This window comes from Pristis pectinata, chromosome 2 (assembly GCF_009764475.1).
Source record: "Pristis pectinata isolate sPriPec2 chromosome 2, sPriPec2.1.pri, whole genome shotgun sequence".
Classification (NCBI taxonomy): Eukaryota; Metazoa; Chordata; class Chondrichthyes; order Rhinopristiformes; family Pristidae; genus Pristis; species Pristis pectinata.
The window spans coordinates 110,850,881-110,872,829 of NC_067406.1; the positions used below are offsets into that span (position 1 = coordinate 110,850,881).

The window sequence follows — 21,949 nt, forward strand, 5'->3', positions numbered from 1 at the left end:
GTCCATTCCCTTCCACAGATGCTGCCTGACCCACTGAATTCCTCCAGCAGTTTTGTTTCATTTTTGCTCCGGGTTCCAGCATCTGCAGTCTCTTGTGTCTCAAAGCTAACAATTGAATATATGTTAAGCTGCAGGGGTGGTGGGTGTGGAGAGAACAAAGAAATGGCTCTGATAGGGTGGAGGCCAAAAGCCACCCGACTTCAGGCTCCCAAAACTCTGTCAGTACCTGCTTGCTCTCCCTCCCAGCCACAAGCTCCCAACACTCCACTGGACCTTTCTCTTCCTTCCCCCAGCATCACTCTCACCATGGCCCACCACCTTCTGACCTTGTATCCCACCCCCAGCTCCCATACTACACTTCCTTCCTCCTCCCCTCTTTCCCCCAAGTTCTCCCTTGCCCTCACATCCCCCCTCAAGCTCCCCCCCAATTGCCCTCTTCTAACCCCATATGTTGCCCCAGATCCAACCCCTGCAGGGTCTTCACGATGTCTCCTGACCTCTCTGTCTCGGATGCTGAGCAATCAGTCCTCAGCAGAGGCCTCATCTTTGTACCCCTGCACCCACTCCTCAATGAGATCCAGGCCTGTCATGATGTCAAGCTTTTCTTCCAGTCCTAATACAGGGTTTCGACCCAAAATGTCGACAATTCCCTTTCCCCCCACAGATGCTGCTCAACCCGCTGACTTCCTCCAGCAGATTGTTTGTTGCTGGAGGACAAAAGATATTGAAAACACAAAAGGTGGTTGTGTCAGCTGAGAGCGTGGTGAAGGCTTGTTAATCACAGATGATAACAGAGTAGAGAGATTTAAAAAATGCTGGAGTGTGGCATACAAAACACTGCAGTTGTTGGCAATCTGAAATCAAAGAAAATGCTGGAAATACTCAGCAGATCAGGCAGCAACTGTGGAGAGAGAAAAATTGTACAGGTTGATGATCTTTCATAGAACTGGCCAGTTCTGATTCAAAATGGAAAGGTTGGCTAATTGAAATTTGAATATAATGTTGAATCCTGAGCGGTGTAATTCTCCTATTGGGAAGATGAGATGCTGTTCCTCGAGCTTATGTTGGGTTTCATTGGAACTGAATAAGAAGCCAAAGAGTGAGAGGTCAGAGTGCAAGTGGAATAAAGAATACATAGAAGGGCGAGATATAAGCAACAGGAAGTTAAGAAACACCCTTGTGGATTGAACAGATGTGTTTTATGAGGAGGTCCCTCAATGTGCACTTGGATTTTCTAATGTAGAGGAGAGCACATTGTAACAGATGCAGTTGAATACTCGGCAGGTCAGTCAGCATCTGTGGAAAGAAAACCGGTTATGTTTCAGGGCCAGGACCCTTCATCAGAACAGTTCAGACAAAGGATCCCAGACTTAAAATATAAACCTTTAACCACTTCTCTTTCCACAGGTGCTGCCTGACCCACTGAGTGTTTCCAGCATTTTCTGTTATTATTTCAGAAATGTGGAATTTTCTCTGCCTGAGAGCTATTGATTTCAGAACAGAGATTGATAGATTTTTGTTACCTATAAAAGCATGTGGTACAAAGGCTGATAAATGGTCTTACTGTACAGATCAGTCATGACTTAATTGAATAGCAGAACAAGCTCTTCGGATGATAGAGTCAGGAATATTCCTCTGGTCATAATTTTCTTGGGGAATTCCATGCCCTGCCAACCTTTGTCGATTGTTTCATGGAATTCCCAGTGTTATATTTGCAAGGTCTAAGTAAATATATAAAATTTTAATCACTATTATGAATGAAAGAAATATAGTCTACTTTAAATAATTGATGTTGTTTTTTTCCAAAAATGAATTATCCAACAATATGAATTGTTCTGTACAAATAACTTGATGAATGTGAATGATGAACTACTTCAATTAAGTTACATTAAATTAAGAGTAAATTTTAATTCATTTTGATGATATTCAGACTGCTACCTTCACAAGTTATTATATTAAGCAGTTGTATTGTTCAGTGATAAAATGTCCAATGAGTGCTTTGCCATTTTGATGTAACGACTACAACTTCCACCACGGGTGCCTGGTGGTTGTAGAAAGTACGATTTAGAAAATGCATTGCAGCTACTTGCCAAGGCTACTCAGACAGTACGTCCCAAACCTGCAATCTGTGCAAGCAAGAAAACCAAGTAGCATAGGAACACCACCATCTGCAGCTTTCCCTCCAAGTCGCACACCATTCTGACTTGGAAATATATTACTGGTTCTTCATCATTGCCGGATCTAAATCATTCTGATGAAGGTATTCTCTACCTAGTAGCACTATGGGAGTACTTTCAGAAGAAGGTCTACAATGGTTTCAAGAAGGCAACTCACCACCACTTTCTCAAAGGCAATGGAGATGGGCATTACATGCTGGTCTTGCCAGAAATGATCAGATTGAAAAAATTAAGTTTAAAAAATCACATTTATAAGCACCTTTAACATATGTCAAAGACAATTTATACAGGCTGACCTTTCAGCTAAAATAGAGGTCTCAAAATAATTTCATCACCCAGAATGTAATTTGTCTTTGGAATTCCCTACCCAAGATGGCTGTGGAGACTCAGTCACTGAGTATGTTCAAGAAAGAGGTCAATAGATTTTTAGATGTTACAGGAATCAAGGGATATAAGGTTACAGCGGGAAAGAAGCGCTTAGGTAAAAGGTCTTACTGAGTGGCACAGCAATCATTTGAGGTGAATGGTTTACTCCTGCTTCTATTTTTATTTCTTATAATAAACTTTAGAGCCAGTTTTCAGAGGTCAGATTCTGAGTCATGAAGAAAAACAGGGGAGACAGGAGGGGTTCATTTATACGCAATCCCTCAGGAGATAAAAGGCAATATACTTTTCATGTTTTTGATTCCTTTTTGTACTCGTGTATTAACTTTTAGTCACTTGTGAACATAGATATCTAAATCCATTGACTCCTCCACAACTACAAGACTTTTGCTATTAACTGGCTCAACCAAAACCACCAACAGAGTTAACTGGTCATTTGCTCTTTTCATGATTGCTGTGCGTAAACATGATATTGAGTTTGTTTATTTAACAACTGTGACTACATTTCAAAGGTAATTCATTGGCTGAGAAGTTATCTGAGACATCCAAAGGATGTGAAAATAGCTCCTGTATAATTCAAGTGTCTTCTTTATCTTCTACTGTAAATTGAGGTGTAAATCATAACAGCAAAATTCTGTTGATTTTGGAAATCTAAAGGAAAAGAATACATACAGCCAGCTGAAGGTGCTTTGTCAGCTGCATCAAGCTTCACGTATTTTGTTTTAAATCACAAAACATTTTGCAAAGACTGCTCAATTGGTCAAAGCTGTTTTACAATTAATAGTCTAATCACTGCATTCCTCTTACAAAATAAATTAACAGATAACATGTTCTTTATATACAGAAACACCTGTTTGTTTCATTTGGATATACAGTACAAAAGCAAACAAATATTTTTGATGTTGATATTTTCATGTTCAATAAATGTTAATTATAAATTAAGGAATAGGTGAAATAATGAAATATATTACTTTTTTCCATGTTAATGCTGTTTTTGAATGAAAGTATGCATAGATCCATCAGCAATGTGAGGACATATTTAAAACATGCAAGACTAACATATATCCTTAATAAAAACAGAAAATGCTGGAAATACATGGCAACATCTATGAAAAGAGAAGTGTTTAATGTTTCAGACAGTAAATGTGGAGGGAGAAAGTTAATGTTGAACTAGTTAATCAATCTTCGTTTGTTCTGAGGAAAGACATTTACTATTCCAAAAGCAAAATAATGTAAATGTTGGAAATCTGAAATAAAAACAGAAAATGCTGGAGATATTCAGCAGGGAATGTCTTTTTAGAGAGGAAAATAGAATTAATATTTTAGATTCATCATTGTTGCTGAATATATCAGGTGTGTTCTGTTTTTTGTCAAAGGTATATATTAGTTTTGCACGTTTTTACATATCTCTCACATCTTGATGAATTCGGATGTGCTTTCACAAGAAAACTATTGCTGATCTGGAAAAAAAAGCAATCATAATTAGTTCAATTGTTACTTAAGATATAATTAATAACAATGACTAAATATGTAAATGTCAATATCAGAAAATATTTTTCTATCCTTGTCTATTGTATACATATGAAATAGAGGTATGTAAAGATAAGGAGCATATTATCTTTTAAAAAGAATCACTCTCAATATTATTGGGGGAAGAAGCAGAAATTAGTTCTAAAACAATTTTGACCAACTGAACAGTCTTTATGACGTTTTGTAAGTTAAAATGAAACACTCGAAGCTTGATGTTGCCCGATGAAACACCCTTAGCCTACAAATGCTGTGGTTCCGACAGGTTCGTATATATATTTTGAAGTTGCTCTTTTTTGACGAAGTAGATCTTAGAGGTCAGAATAAAATCTTATGATTCAAATTCAAGACTTGAAATGATGAACCTATTTGCCAACTCCTGACAAACACAAAGGTCTTATGTTCATTTTTTTTTACAAAGTTGGATATATCAAAATTCATTGTAAGATTTTTTTTCAACGAAAGTAAGCCAGCTGCTGCAAATGAATGAGGCTTGACAAGTCTTGTATATTTCAGATTTTTATCAGATGGCAAAAATGAATTATTCCCTGTTCTTCCCCCCAGAAAAACAAAGTGGGAGGGCACTCTATGTGGCAAACGGCGCCCTTTAGATTTGAAATCATCTCATCTATTTGATCTTAGATGCAGTATGCCACCAAGAAATGCATTTTTATTTTGCTCCAGTCTGCAATTGCAAGGAAGGGCTGAAGCTCGTCTCGAATGTTTCCCTGCGAGCCGAGCGGCACCTTTACTTGGCGTCCCTGCACTTGCCCTTTGATCCCTGGATTAGTGTTAGGGTTGGGGCAGAGCTCCTGGTAACAGCGGCACAGCCTCACACACCCAGCTCACACTCGCCCTCTCACACTCACCGGGCCACGGCCAGCTAGCCAGGTGCATCGCGCCGTGAGCCCTGGCACCGGCTGACACACGGACACGGGCAGTGCAAAGCCAACGTTACATGTCACTCACACTCAGTGCGCGCTGTGTCAATTTTTCTTGTTGGTGTTTTGTGCATCTGCAACAACAACAACAAAAAATGATAAGAAAGGAGAATGTGAAGAGAAAATGATTTAAAAGAGAGAGAGAGAGGAGTTGGGGAGGAAGGAAAATGCCCAGGAGAAAGCAGGAGCAGCCGAAGCGCCTGCCTTATTCGCGTAAGTGAGCGGCGGCGGCGGCGTCGGGGGCGAGGGTGAGGGTGAGCCGGGCCGGCGGGCCGGGGTGACGGGGTGAGGCTGACAAAGGCACCGAGCGCCGCCACCGCTTCACCTTTTAACACGGCGGCCGGGCGGGCGGAGACCGCCATGTTGGCGGCGATGAGGGGAGAGGGGGGGGAAAGCGTTCAAAGTGTCCGTCTGCTCCTCACACTGGGTGTTATTTATGGAGCTTTCGGCGATAATCTGGGGCGGGGTGAGGGTCTCGGGGCGCCCGGGAGCTGCTGTCGAGGAGCCGGAGTTGACGCTGGTCTCTTTCACCCCTCCCAGTCACAGACTGAACTGTGCGTGGCTTTTCGCTCCTCTGTTTTACCCCCCCTCCCCTCCTCCTCCTCCTCCCCGCCCCCAAATCCCTTTGAGGGGTGAAGGGGTGGCGGACGAAGTGAGTGAGGAAAGTCCGGGGCCATACTAGGCCAGGGGAGCGATTGGTAGACCCCCGCCCCGGGCCCAGAGAGAGGTCAGGCCGCGGCCTCTGCCCCCGGCTTTGGCCCTGGCGCTAGCCCAGCAGCAGCCGCCCACTCGGAGCTGCTCACATCAGCCCCGCACTTTCTCTCTCAGCCTCATTTATTCCAGCGATAACTTTGAGTTGAAGCCGGCTCGGGTAGGGGCGGGGGGTGATTTCTCGCCTCGCTAGGTTTGCCCGAGGGGCCGCCGGAGATCCCGCCCTAGTTCACGGCTCCGGGTCAGAGCCGACCCGGCAGCCGAGGCCGAACGTCGGCCCCGCACCGACATCTTGCCTTTTAATTCTATATTTTATTCTCATTACCAAGTCTCTAGTAAACTCCTTCAGATCTGCAGCACTTTAGCTTCCTTTACTGTCCCTCTGCTGCAAACGCAGTTCACCGGATCAAATTGTGACCCTTCCTCCAGTGCTGTGCTTTACCCTCCCTGTGTGTTGATGCATTTATTTACACTATACCGTGTGCCCTGGCATCGGTACCCAAGCCCGCTCTCACGGCAAGCGCATGTTAGTTTACTGTTAATCATCTAATGTTACTCAGTCTGACAAACTCCTATTTTAATTGGTATAATGGTGAATAAAGGCGCGGCAAATAAGCGTGCGTTGCAAACGTGCCTTGTGTATAACATCTGCTCGAGGATTCCTGCTCTGGTTACTGACTGTGCAGTAAAGGTCAACACCACCATTGCACCGCAGCCGACAAAGCGCACACAGCATTGTGACTACCTAAAAGCACTTGCCCTTTGTCTATGCAAAACCTATTAAGAGATTTGTTAAATTAATGACTTATTTATTGATGGAGAGGCTGGTTTTAATTACTGACATTGAGTTATGTAATAACTGACTCAAATACATGCTGGCAAAATTTATATTGATTGTAAGTAATTATTTTTGTCTCCATTTTTGTAGTCTACAAATGGTTAGTTTAAGGTCACCTATGATTACTGAAAGCTTGGAAATCACAGAAGGTGAAAGCTATACTGTTTACAAGAATAGCTACTCAGATCTCAGCAAGAGGGATTGAGTCTATCATTTATGGCTGTCTTGTCACAAGTTGCATTTTTGATCCCTTAAGTTAGCACTTTAGCAAAGAATTGTTGTGCAAGGATATTGTTGACATCTGGGGAAGCTTGTTACAATGATCCATATCTGCGGCTGTACTCTTCAACTTCATTGTTTTAAGAGAACTCTATGCATATTGAACTCCTTTTTAATATCAGCGAATAAATACGTAGTCCGTAAATTTCCATAGATTTTTAGTCTTCTGTCATTTAATTTTTGGAGCTCGTGATGACTTAATCAATATTACAACAGGAGATTGGAGAGTCTGTGCAAAAATTTTAAGGTCGTAATATGAGGTGTTAATGAACCATGCAGACGAGAAAAAGCTTGGACCTGATTTCATGATCATGTGTTATTAGGCAGAGAGGGCATTGGTGGAGGTATTTCAAATCACTTTGGTATTCTAGACTCACTTAGATAACTTCAGTCTAGACTGGTAGATCACTATACCACAAAAGAGGTGCTTATAAATTTAAATTAAGGAAAAGATCAAAATCCTCTTTCAGGGCCTTAAGGTCAAATAGTCAGCCGACACTCATTGTCTGCCACCTGCATGATTGATGGCTAGACAGTCAAACTATATGTTGACTGCGCCTGCAGGATGTCATCTCAATGCACATCATTGTCTTCAAGGTAGGTGAGGCAAAATTAGAGCAGGGTAAAGACATTTGGGAATAGGTAATGAAAGAAAAACACTGAAAGTTAGTGAAATTATGAAAATTGAGTAGCAATGATGAAGCTGGAAATGTACTACATACAACATCATATTAAGCATTTCAGGGAGACAACAGTTTTTGGTTTGTTTAAGGATCAGATTTTTTACATGTACATTGATGCTGTAGGCCTGGTGATTGTGATAGCACTGGTTCAAAGTTATTGATTTACTGGTTGATTGATGGTGGAGTCGGGGGAGTAGTTGGGAGAGAAGCAAAGATAATATGTATGCATTCGTTCTGTTTTGGGTCTCTGTGTTGCCCCTGTAGATATGGTAGATATTGACAGCAGACAAACTACTTGTCACTTACTTGTACAGTGATGGCCATTCTAATAACTTCCCAGCTGGGCGGCATTATGGCAATACCTCATAGCTTCAAGGACCCAGGTTTGACCCTGACTTCGGGTGCTGACTTTATGGAGTTTGCACATTCTCTTTGATCATATGGGTTTCCTCTGGGTGCTCTGGTTTCCTTCCAAATCCCGAAGATATGCTTGAGGGTTAATTGGCTCCTGTAATTCACACTGTAGTATAAGTTAACAGCAATAAAGAATCAAAGGGGAGTTGATGAGCATATGTTAGAAAGAATAAATTGCAGGGGTATTGGCAAAAATGGAATTGCTCCTCTGGGAGCTGGCACTGGGGCAAATGGACTCCTCCTCTGTTATCACTACAAAAGATTTAAAAGTTTCAATCTAATTCTTGAGATATTTTTCAGGTTATAATCAATAGTTTACTGCAAGTAAGTTAGTATTTTACCTCCTAATAATCCAAGTTTATAATTAGATTAGCAGAAAAGTGATTATCATTGAGTGCTTGGCTAATGCCAGCCATTGCCGTTATTTAATCCTAAAATGCCACACATGATTATCGCTAGAAAATATTTAACACGAGTTAAATATCTTGATTATCATTTTAAGAGTTATTGATATAAAATTAAAAATAAATAATGTGTTGACAGAACTAGTTTTTGTCCCTAATATTCTTTAGATAGATATCCTGATATGCTTATAAAATACATATAGATGGTATTGTTTCATTTATTCCAGCCGTCAAAATCATACTAAAAATAACATTGCACAAAAATTATTAATGTAGAATTATTTCAAAACAGTTGCAAGAACGTCCTTTCTTTCTGCTTTTGAAATTCACAATGTTTTTTTCAGGTCCTCTGTTGGGTACAAGTTCTTCATTGACCTATTTGTTTGGTAGTTGCCATGGAATTGGAAGGTTATTGATTGTCTAAGTTCAGGTTATATGAGAGGGTAGGCTGAGAGATGCATACCAATGCAGTATTTGTGAGTATGCAGGCTCTTCAGTTTTGTAGCCAGAATTTGTAACTCTGAATAATACCAGTATTTTGTTTTCCCTGTTTTTCTCCATTGACTGTTCTCATTACTCCTGAATCTGTTAGACTTTATCGCCTTCCATTACTTAGCCAGTTAAGTGGTGCTTCAATTGTAAGCCTTACTGGCATGTTTCACCAGGTTATCCTCGTCCACGTGCAACATCTTGTGTGCAGATTTACAGCAATGATCGCTAATCACATTAGGAGTTCCAGAACTCTGGGATAGTTTACCTTAACTTGGGGTTATTCTGTAACACTCTGGCCTTGTTTAGCCAATATGACCAAAGTTTGAGATGGACCCTTGAACCTATTTTGCTGCTATAGGCTCCTTTGAAGCATTATAGAGAATTGATATTTTCTTTACACAATACTGTTTGTTCTAATTTTTGTGTGCATGGTGTGCACAGATATGAATTAAACTCATTTCCTGGAGCTTCTCAGCTATGCACTTATGAAAATAACCATTACACTCTGACTCCCATTTCTTGTTTCTCAAGTGCCTAGTGGACAGAGCAGAGGATGCTGTGAGGAAATTGCAGTACATTAGTGCAAGGATTTGTAATGGAACATGATTTATCTTAAAACTGGTTAACTGTTGGTTGTGAAATAACACTGGAGTCAGTCTCCAATATAGCAAGCTGTTGTGATGTGGTTTTAGGTCTGCCATGAACTAACTGGTATAGTCAATCCTTTTAAGTGAATATCCCCAGCATAGTGAACTGTTTACTTGCTTAACAGGATTATGTGTCAAATATTGTCTTTTGCATTTGATGCTCTTTATTAACATTTTGAATATAATGAAACATTCAGAGATATTAATTCCTTATTGTTATTGCATATCAAAGTACTTGATTTGGCATTCAAGGCTAGAAAATCAATCATGCAGCAACTGATATAATTAACGGCTACCCAACTAGGATACAATTCGCAGAACAGTACAGACAAGATCAAGCCCTTTGGCCTGTGATGTCTGTGCCAACCATGATGCCAATCCAAACTAATCCCATCTGCCTACACATGATCTATATCCCTCCATTCCTTGCCTGTTCATGTGCCTGCCAAAATGCCTCTCAAACACTGCTATTGTATCTGCTTCCACCACTTCCCCTCAAAATATAATTTCACCCCTACCAATTCTTAGTAATCGAAATTGATTAAACTCGTGAGAATAGATGGCTTTTTTGGATTGTTTCCTTTAGTATCATCTTTGAATATCAATTTTTGTCAGGCAGCTAGGTGGACAGTTTGCTAATATCTGACACAATTGTGCTATGAAATTTGGGCACTTATGAAATTTTTGACGTGGTAGTACTTTAAGAAATGTATGCTCTTTGAATAACGTACTACCATAAATCTTTGTGCATATTTTACACCAAAGCAGATGTGTATTCATTCTCTTTATATAATAACCCACCACATATTTTAAAGCAATTTTTAAGATATTAGAGATTGATACCCAGATTAAAGCATAAAACGTACATTTTAACATAAATAGTACCAACTCTTCAAAGTTTTCACTACATTGTAGCACCATAAGGAATACTGCAAACAAGATTACTGATGTTTCAGTAAATCCTACTGCATTTTTATTGCTCATCATTGCTGAAGGAGAGAGTTAGATAGATGGCTTTGAACGATAGAGAAGCCACAGCAAAAATGAGAGTAATAATGGGTGAGAGAGACAAAACCATAAGAGGTATTTCTCTGAATATCATGCCCTCCAGCCTCTCAGACAACCTCGAGCCACTGCAATTTACCTACCACTGAAACAGGTCCACGGCGGACATCATCTCCCTGGCCCTATGCTCATCTCTGGAGCATCTGGACAGTAAAGACGCCTATATTGGACTATTTATTACAGCTCCGTCTTCAATACTATCATTCCAAGCAAACTCAGCTCCAAATTCCTAAACCTGGGAATTAACACCTCCCTCTGCAATTGGATCCTTGACTTCCTGACCAACAGACCACAATCAGTAAGGATAGGCAGCAACACCTCTGCCACAGTTATTTTCAACACTGATGCCCCACAAGGCTGCATCCTAGCCCCCTATTCTCCTCCCTATGCACTCCTGACTGCCTGGCCAGATTCTGCTCCAACTCCATCTACAAGTTTGCAGATGATCCCACCGTAGTGGGACGTATCACAAGTAATGATGAGTTGGAGTACAGGAAGGAGATAGAGAGCCTTGTAACATGGTGTCATGACAACAACCTTTCCCTCAATATCAGTAAAACAAAAGAGCTGGTCATTGACTTCAGGAAGGGAGACGGTGCACATGCTCCTGTTTGCATCAATGGTATTGAGATCGAGAGGTTTGAGAGCTTCAAGTTCCTAGGCATGAACATCACCAATAGCCTGTTCTGGTCCAACCACGTTGATGCCACAGCCAAGAAAGCTCACTACACCTCTACTTCCTGAGGAGGCTAAAGAAATTTGGCATGTCCCCTTTGACCCTCACCAATTTTTATCGATGAACCATTAAAGCATTCTATCCGGATGCCTCATGGCTTGGTATGGCAACTGCTCTGCCCATGACCGCAAAAAATTGCAGAGAGTAGTGGACACAGCTCAGCATATCATGGAAACCAGCCTCCCCATCCATTGACTGTCTGCACTTCTCGTTGCTTCTGTAAAGCAGCCAACATAACCAAAGATCCCACCCAGCCTGGACATTCTCTCTTGTACCCCCTTCTATCGGGCAGAATATACAAAAGCCTAAAAGCACGTGCCACCAGGCTCAAGGACAGCTTCTAACCCACTGTTATAAGAGTATTGAATGGTTCCCTTGTACAGTAAGTTGGACTTTTGACCTCGTAATCTACCATGTTGTGACCTTGCACTTTACTGTCTACCTGCACTGCACTTTCTCTGTACTGTAACACTTTATTCTGTACTCTGTTATTGTTTTTTTAACCTTTGTACTACTTCAATGCACTGTTGTCTTGCATACCGCCCACACAGATCAATTCATTGCAAGTTTTTCACTGTACTTCAGTACATGTGACAGTAATAAACCAATTTAGAGGTAAATTTAGAGGTGTCTCTCTTGCACTATCTCACTTTTTTTTGGCTGTCTCTTCTCCCTTCCAGTTTTTGTCTTTCGTTACACTTTTGTTTTACTGTTTTTCCCATTAACCTCAGCCTAAAAACAGTACCACATGATTAATAGATTCTCCTAGCATTGATACTTGTAATGTTTGTTCCCTTACTAAACCTCCGGGATGTTGAGGGATGAGGCATTGTTTTGCCAAAGTTGTGTGCTTTGCATTGTTTGCTGCATTAGAAAAGGCACTGCCTATCAGATGAGATCTTGAACTCAAGTTTCCTTTGCTTATTCAGGTTGATGTTAATGTACCATTAAACTACTTCAAGAACAGGGAACTTTCCAATTGTCTTGATCAGCATTTCTCCTTCAAGCTGGTATTGCCTGGTGATTCATTTGCTGTTTGTGGAATCTTGCTGTGCATAACTTGAAAACAATTTTTGCCATGCAGCATAAATGGAAAAGTAATCCAGCTAATGCAAAGTTCTTTAGCACAGCTGAGAATAGAAAAAGACAGGTTTTTAATACGTTTCATTTAAGAAATCTAAAAGAATGGTGACTTTTATCTCTGGAAAAGGACTAGAATACAAAGGAGTAGAAGTTTTGTTATGGCTTTATACGGCTTTGGTCAAATGTTGTTCCAAATACTGAATTTAATACCGGTAAGTGCACCTTGCAAATGTTATGTTGGACTTGAATTTGGCCAGACTACATAATGTATATTAGAAAGATGCAGGTGCTCTCTTTAGAAAAAAATCTGAATATTCGGAGCAGATTGCATGGATTAAGTTTGTATTCTCTTGAATATAAAAGATCAAAGGTGATCCAAATTAGATTTTTTAAGATGTTTAAAGGGTTTAATAAGATGGGAGAAAGAAACCCATTTCCTTAGGAGCCATAACTTTAAAATTCAAAGTTAAACTATTCGGAAGTGATATTTGAAGGCACTTCTTCATTAATGGATAGTGAAAATTTGGCAAACCTTTACCACTGTTAAAACTGGGTAATTTGAAGAATTCCAATCCAGGGATTAAGTATATCAAGGTTGTGGAACCAAAGCAAGTGTGTTAAATTTGTTACTCATCAGCCTTGAATTAATCCTAGTCTTTAAATAGGGTAAAGTTGGAAAGGAGGTGGGGGATATGATTATAATGTGATATTTATAATTAATAGTGGAGGGACAAGAAACAACAAAATCTCAAATGGAGAAAAAAGTTTGGGAACCTCTGTTCTAAGTGAATGGCGGAATAGACTTGAGGCTAATGAATTGCTCCCATTCCTGTGTTCTTGTCTACTACACAGTATATATAGAATTTATTAGTGTGAAATTATTATTGTAAAAATGGACAAGTATTGCAGCTAAATTGGAAAATTATATTGTAAAAAAACTAAGTTTAATTATAAGTTAGAAGTGCTGCATTACCAGAATGACAAATTCTATCCTAAATGTTTTTGGCGTTCTCCCTAGCGTTTAGCATACTTTGGTTCTCCCAATGGCTAAAATGTTGGAAAATTGCAAATATTATAATGAATGGATCACATACTAGGAGGAAGTGAACTAAGCTGGAAGACACAAAACACAGGGATACTTAGCAGGTCAAGTAAGCACATAGAAACAGTATCTAACAGAGCTGTACATGGCAACAGCAGAATCATTGCCTTGGGAAAGTATTGAGTACAACACTGGAGTTCTAACCTCCTGTGCTATCCAAGCAGATTTGGTATGAAATCTGCCTCTGAACCTGCACCATGTTAGATCTGGCACAGGTTTGGTGACTCCATTCATTTCCACCGAGAAGAACGGCTGTGAGGGAGAGAGTAAGATCAAGGTCACTTACACTTTCAAAATTAAGTTAACTTAAACATTAATTTTTTTTGTTATTTTTACTGACATTCGCACAATTCGGCTTGTTTGCAGTTTTGGTCAACCTGACGTGAAAGGATGCCTTAGCCAGCTGTCAAAACATTTCAGCAGGATTTACAGTTCCAAGGGTGTGCACAATGCATGGTCTTACCGATCATATCCTTGCTGCCTTTGGGGATCAGATTGCCTTTGGAATATCTGTTTTTGTGGGTAATTGTAACTACTCTAAGCAAATTCCAGGCCATTGAGTCCAGATGGCTGTAGATTTCCCCTTGCAAAAGATGAGTTTGAGTTTTTAAGTTTTCTTAGAAGAGAACTCTCATTGTTAGAAAAAAGGTGAGGAATTAAATTGATAAGCTTCCAGAAGCTCAGGGTCACACTTGCATTTAAGTAAAGGTGTTCTGCAGCATTTCTGTTTTGTCTTCCAAACATAGAAGTAATATCATGAGGAGCAAATATAGTATGCCAAATTGAAAAAGAGTAAATGGCCTGGAAAAAAGGTTTGTAACGTTAGATTGTGGAAGTCTGGAGGTGAAATGACAGCTGTTGCATCTCATGGTGTATTTTGTGATGTAGGACTTCTAACAGGCCATCAAAGGAAGCAACATTACCCATCTGTCTGTTATGTAATTTTTGATAATTTCTCTGCTAGTTTTCATTTATTGGTTAACTGTAGGCCTTTAAGAACCATACCAAATTATATTTTTTGATCTTATTCAAGTCCATTACAGACTAGTTTTTGTTCTTCGTTCTGTTGACTCTTCAAATCATGCAAAGGCCCCCACGCACATATCTTAAAATTGGGACTTCTGGGCACCAACAAACGTTATGCACTGGTCAACTCAATCCCATGTTGGAGAAATAAGAACTACAAGAAATTAATTTGTAGTGTGGTCACAATTCCAACTTCCTGTTGTTGCCCAAACACCTCTTTTGAATTTACTGTCTCGTGCTTTCTAACTTTTTTGCAGATTTTTTTCATGTGCTTAGGCAAAATTCATCTTCCAACTCGATAACACAGCCATAATTTAAGCCCAGGTGTTTATTGGTGGATTTTAAGTAGATTCAATGGAAGTGAGGTATTAGACCTAGTGTTCATAGATCAACTAATTTGTCTATGTTCAATTACTCAAATGGACAGATTGACGGACTGTATAAATGGCCATGGAAGACTGTGTAAAAGTAATTTCAAGAGCATGAGATTGTTTACAGGGACAGAATGGGCACATCAAGTGAATGTTAGTATATGGAACATAAAGTATTGAAGGTACAAAAAGCATCTCAACCCTTTGTATGGAACTGCCCTTGCAAAGACTGAAGGGGCTTCAAAAGTAAAATATCGAATGTGCTATTAATTTGAAATAAAATACAAGATGCTGGAAACGCTCAGGAGGTTAGGTAGTGGAAAAAAGTGGGACTAAATGGATAGTTTTTTTTTCCAGAAGTCAGTACAGCCATAGAGTGACAAATGGGCTCCTTCTGTCCCACAAGATAATACATTTAAAAACAAATTAGCTCCCTACCATTAAGTTAAATATTTACTGAAAAAGATTTTAAAAATGTAGCTACTGTCAAACACCAAACTACAGCCAATATGACAGCAGTTTGTAGTCACACAGTAGTAGTACTGATGAGTACGCAAAGCAGAATCTGAAGCACAAGGGTGAGACCAGCATAAATAGTTGTGATAGATACAACAAAAAACTTCCAGTGCAAGTATGTCAAATCAAAATGGCAAAATGTTCCAATAGTCAGACAAAAAGGGCCTGTCTCCATAATATTCTTTGCTAGCATCCACGTAGGTCATTGGTGCAGCATCACAATGGAGCCAAGCTTCACCCTGAGTTGATCATTGCTGCCACTGGATATGCATTCCCTGTACTGTAAGAAAAGTACAAATATTGCATTAGATGGTACAGTTGTACCCTTAGCACTCAATTGATTTGGACACAGTAGAAAGAGTTCTCCATTGTCCTTACCGGGGGCAACAGTTGAGGGTTAGTGGTAGCTTTGCTATGCAACCACTAAGCATCCTACTACTTACTGCTCTCTTCCATGCTTGTTTTCACATTGCAGTACTGAAAATAAGACTCGTTTTGATTGGGTTGTGAGGAAGCATCTAATAATAGTCAGTAGGCATTTTGTATTTCAGTGGTGACCTCTAGCTGCTTGCAGGAAGGGGAACCTATATGCACCAATTGTTTATAACATCTATAGTAACACAATATTGCTGTTCCTATTTGGGAGAGATGTGAAAGTGTAGTTCATTCTATGAAGTATGTTTTTCCTTTAGAAAAGCGCTATTCTTTTCCATTAGAAAATCACTTTTGTGGGAGTTCTGAATCATGGGTTTTGCTGATCTCCATCCAAAGGCAGCTGTGATCATTGTTCTTTCATGGGAAAACAATAATGAGTATGTTTGTGATAAGAGATCAGAAGGGCAATCACACAAACTGATCTTATTTTAATCTTTAAATGAAGATCTGGAGAAGTAACCATTTACATTAATGTGGATCTAAGAATACTATAAATATGCAAAGTTCCCAATTCTTCTGCAGCCATTAATTAAAGATGCATTTATTTTCTTTTTTAACCACCATCAGCATGAAAGTCAGATTTTGAACATTACCATTATCTTAATTAATATAGAAATGCCCTTGGTATTTTCTTCAATTACCAGTGAGCACTGTACTTTGTGCTTGGCATCAGCAATGTTTTTTTCTTGTTTCATCTAGCAAACATTAATATATTGCTAGATAGCTCAGCTGTTTGGAAATGTATTATCTTTTGGGACAAAAGGATTCCAATTAGTGCACTGTACCTGTACTAACTTTTGCAAAAATTATCCATTTTGTTGCATTTCTTACCGTTTAGCCTTTTTTTTAATATATATTCAATTCCCTCTTCAAAGAATCTACTTCCACCAGCCTTTCAGACAATGTATTCCAAATCATAACAATGCTCTGTGTAAAATAAATAATTCATCCACCCCTTGGTTCATTTTATTAGTTATCTGTGTCCTCTGGTTACAAACCTTCCAGTCTTCGGAAATTGTATCTCCTCGTTTACCCTTACTCAAGACCCTTTCATAATTTTGAACACCTTTATTAACTCTTCTCTAGACTGAAATCATTAGTTCTTGGATTATTCTATTAAGTCTCTTTCTTTCATCTGTAAGACTGTAACATCTTTCCTAGAGGTGGCCAGAATTGGACACATTACTCCAGCTGAAGGTCTAACTGTTGTCTAATGTTGGGATGTTTGTTCTCAAACAAGTTTGAGTAAAGCTGTAATCCAGATAAAGGCTGGAGATTAAATATGATCATTGGTTGATAACTTAGTGTAGATATAAACAAATCAAAGGAAAATGTTTTTTTCATGTGGGGACTGTAGCAAGTCTTTTCTTCTAAGATGTCAGGAAAATTTGGCTAATAAATTATCTCCTAAGAAATGAGTGTATTAAACAAGAAAATATAGTTGTTTCAATAAAATTGCCATGTCTTGGTCTCTGTTAAATTCCCTAATTTCTTTTCAAGATGGAAATGAAGAAGAAGCAGGAGAAGAACTGGGTGAAGAAGAGGATTGGTTTGGAAATGCCTCTGAAACTCCTTCCGAAGTCTCCTATTTAGATGTACAAGAGGACCTTAATGTGTCACCTGGGAAAAAGCTGCAAGAACAAGAAACCTCTCCAGATAACTCCTCGGGAAGCACAACTCCCATAAGGAACTCATTGGAATTGCTAGTCTCCGAAAATGATCAGGTTGGAGACACCTTGGGAAAACAGGATGCATTGTCACCTGTTTCTTCACCGTTGTTACATGAAATGGGATCCCATGTTTTGCACAAACCCATGAGTAGCAATTTGAGACGACTGCTAGAGGCTGGGCCAGTCAGTGGCAGCTCTGGTCTGGGAGCTAAGGAAAAAGAGGGTTCTGTAGATGGTCCTGTTTCAGCTTTGCCTTTGTCACCATCTTCCCCTCATGCACTACAATTAAGTGTTCTTGCTAGGAAATTAGCTGCTAAGCAGGAGCAAAGTAATAATTTTAGTCCAAGTAACAGCTTTATGTGGGACCAAGATATTTGGCTGCAGAGTTCATCATCTTGTAGTTTATCACCTGCTTCAGCCACACAGAAACTTAAAGCAGCTGCAAATGCGGTCCGCCTGGACAAAAGTCTTTCAAGAGCAGAGGAGCCTATGAGATTTAGTCCATACTCATCGCCTTACAGCCCTATACAAAAGCAATCAGCTAGTTCTGCGCTGGCTGCTCTCTCAAAGAAAGTTAGTGAAAGAAGCCAGTCTTCTGCTCAAGATCACAAGCGTCCAGGAAGTTCTTTCCTTTCTCTGGCCTCAATGACCTCATCAGCTGCCCTCTTAAAAGAAGTTGCAGCTAGAGCTGCTGGTAATATGTTAGTTGAGAGAAAAGATCAATTTATCCCAGGAGATACCTTAAAATCTATGGAAGTGAAACAAGAAAAATTGATTCCATCAGCTCCATTGGAATTGCTGTTGCCTGCCCCCAAACAGAAGTCTTTGAAACCTGCCAATCAAGGTAAAAGTATATTATAGTTAAAATCTAAAAGAGTTTTTGTTTTGATGTCCATCTTTTTCATGAATTTTTGTGTTTATCATATTGACTTATTATTGTGAAGTACTTTCGGATCTCCTGATGGGCTATTTATCCTAAATTCAGATATTGAAGATGGGGAGGGAGCTGCATTGAAGTTATTTAGGGGTCCTCAAGAAGTGTATTTTGAAGGGAACCCTTTTGTTTTTAATGTGAGCTATGTGTGTGTGTGAGCCTCAGCAGTGAATGTTATATTCTGTTGGAAAGAGGGGTGCAGCATGGTCAGGTTTTCCCTTTATGGAGGCTGATACAAAATCCAATCTAGACTTTGTTAAATTTGAGGTAATGTTGTTGACAAATAAAAAATCTCTCATTTTTGGTGCCATCTGAGGAAGTTTGGATTGCTTTTGCTTTATCCTTCTTGAATAAATTAGTTTCATATAGCTTACATTGGCATACCAAAGACAACAGTTTCAACCCTCACCATGAACTCTGCATACACCAATCTTATTCCCCATTATCTTGAGCTGAATCAGTGTCGAAGAACACCCTATTTGACCTTTACGTTTCTAAGCTCCGTGGGAAAATTGGCCTATTTCCACTTCTCTGTTTATCTATTCCTACCACTGCCTCAACCCATCTGCTATTGAAATTTTAATTCATCATGCCCAGATCTGACTAACCTCCCACTATGCAAATTCTCAACCAACACTGCTGCCTGTCTCCTATGATGCATACTTCTTGCCTATGTCTTTGCTGATTTAAATAGAGAAAATGGTGGAAACACCCAGCAAGTCAGTCAGCATCTGTGGAAAGAGAAACAATTAATCTTTCATGTCTAAAACCCTTCATCAGAACTGAGGATGTGACAAAAGTTAGTTTTAAGTTGCAGAGAGGTTGGGGAAGGGATGGATAGGACAAACAGAGTATCTCCATTAGGCTGAGGCTAGGGTTGCCCAAGTGAATCCAATGTTTATGGAGTTGTTTCCTTAATAGATTTATAAGGACCGTTACAGATAGAAAGGGACATGCTAAAGATGTAAAATGCAGTTCATAGCTGTTGCTGAAACCTGAAAACAAAAGGAGAATGCTGGAGATATCCAGCAGATCAGGCAGTGTTTATGGAGAGAGAAAAAAACTAAGTTAATATTACAGATGGGTAACCTTAAAGCAGAACTAGTAGGTTCAGTTGCAAACAGTAAAATCAAATTTCCTGAAATTGTTGAATTTAACGTTCACGAAGGCTGCAATGTGCCTAGACAGAAGTACCTGATTTGTATGGGCTCTGATTTCTCCCTAAATTTTATTTAAAATTATCTACCTTGTCTCCAATTTCCTCTTGCCTTTAATGCTCTTGATTCCTTAGATTCTCCTGTTTATCCCCTCAAGCTCCACCGTTAATTACAGTTGGTTGCTCAGGTGAAACACTCTGGAATTTCTTCCCTTAACCCAATTCCCTAGCTTTCACTTTCCCTTTAAAGCCCTCCTTGGAACCTACTTTATAACCAAGCTTTTGGTGTGACTTGTAATCTCCCTTTTTTTTTAGCTTAGTGTACTTAATTTTGCTTGCAAATTTAAAACTTTGGAGATGCTTTATATACACTGTAAAGGTACTAGTTAAATACAAGCTGCAGATTTTGGGGGAAATACACAGTAATATTTTACATAAGGAGACCCTGGAGACTGCTGATGCTGGAAACTGGAGCAAAAATGACCTGCTGGAGGGACTCAGTGGGTCAAGCCATATTTGTGGGGGTGGAAGAAATTGTCGATGTTTCAGGTTGAGACCCTTCATCAGGACTGAGAGGAGGGAAAAGATGGCCAGTATTTACATAAATTGGAATGGTAGCATTTTGGTTTCTGGTGTTGTCAAATGGTTGCAGAAAATCAGGAGTGGACTTCAGTAACTGAGTTAAGAATATCTTTGAAACCTTTCAATTGATATGCAGTGCAGATGAATTACTCGAGGCTTTATTTTACTTTACAGTTTCTGAGGAAGAGGGAGGAAAATCCTTCCAGTGTCCCATTTGTGGCTTGGTTATAAAACGCAAGAGCTACTGGAAACGGCACATGGTGATTCACACAGGGCTAAAGAGTCACCAATGTCCACTTTGTCCATTCCGCTGTGCACGCAAGGACAATCTGAAATCACACATGAAGGTACCATGAAGTGATGGCATGACTTTTTTTTAATGAGTATTTCTCAGTGTACTTTCCTGATGAATTGTGGAATAGTACAAGTATTTAAATAAATAGAGACATAACTTAAGTAATTGTTGACAATCACTGAGATATTCAAATATCACCTATCTCATTGCTGGAAAATGATTTATCCATTAAGTTTGGCTAAGAAGAGGTGGCAGTTTTATTTTGAATTATCATCCTAAAACCAGAACATTTATAATCATAGCAAACAGTAGATACTTACCTTAATATGGAAACTTACTCCTCCCATCCAAATGTCTCCTGAAAGCAATTTTGTAGACACTACTTATCTTGTACCTTGCCAAGTGACCATTATTCTGGTTAAAAACCTAGGCACAGTGAATGTCAAAAAGCTTTGATTTGTCAGGGAATTAATGCAGTTGGTTTTTACCTTCACCTTTTATATACAAGCACTTACCTCACTATCCCTTTCCCACATCCCAGGGGCTGAAAAATGTAATAGCATAATGTATATTTAATTGGGTAATAAATCTGGGTATGGAGCTAGTGTTTGATGTTGGTAAATGCTGGAAAAGGTAGGTTTTTTTTAGTCATTAATTCAGTTAAAATTTGAACTAAAATCAAGACTGCCTTTCTGTAAGAAACATATCTGCAAAATATGGGAATGAAAATATTCAAATTGTATTTTTAACTTGGTTATTATAGGTCTTTTGGAGCATTTATAATCCACTTTATGATGAGTCTCATGATTTTGCCAGATTAATAAATAGGATATCAAAATAAAATGAACCCCAGGAATAAATTGGTTGTTCAAATGATCCAATTTAATTTTATGGAAATAGCTGGGTGACCTTCTGTTACCAATATGACGAAATTAGTGTTATTTCTTGATAACTATCTCTGTGAAAGTCAACTGGCCTTTATTTCACATGACCTAAAGTATTAAAGTCATGAAGTAATTTACTGTGCAGGATAACTTTTAACATTGTAAGTAAGAAGCTGTAGGATCAACCAGCTGTGGATACTTCCTGAATTCTTCATTTACTCATTTCTCAATATTGATTGTATTGGCAAAATGAAAATCGGAGTAGAGACGAGAAGCAATACCTTTAGGATGGAGAGTAGAGAGTTCTTTACCATATTCAGTTTCAGCAGGTTATCAGACCTGCAAATCAGGTCTATTTTGGGGTAGAATTATGTGTCTGATCACACAACAGAATGTGGACATGCCTTTAATCACCTTGGTGTCACCAAAATGCCTGGTTTTTAAGAGGTTGCATTTAGTCTTCAGTAATCTTTTGTGGCTCAAGCATGCATTATCATTCTGTGTCATATGCAGAATAATAACAGAAAGTGCTAGGAACAGTCAGCAGGTCGGGTAACATGTGGAAAGAGAAGCAGAGTTAATGTTTCAGGTCTGAGA

The 21,949-nt window shown here is 39.2% G+C and overlaps 1 protein-coding gene across 6 annotated transcripts in view; it reads left to right on the forward strand.

The window, feature by feature from the left end:
- The first annotated feature begins 5,097 nt into the window (after positions 1-5,097).
- Positions 5,098-21,949, forward strand: part of znf827 (zinc finger protein 827) — a 71,207-nt gene continuing 54,355 nt past the window's right edge. For all 6 annotated transcript variants that reach the window (XR_007958172.1, XR_007958170.1, XM_052038349.1 and 3 more), the window contains exons 1-3: positions 5,098-5,242; positions 17,332-18,345; positions 20,348-20,520. Coding sequence is in view for 4 of the 6 variants with exons in the window: in XM_052038349.1 (XP_051894309.1) it covers positions 5,197-5,242; positions 17,332-18,345; positions 20,348-20,520 (1,233 nt within the window). In the remaining 2 variants the exon portion in view is untranslated. The remainder of the gene's footprint in view (positions 5,243-17,331; positions 18,346-20,347; positions 20,521-21,949) is intronic.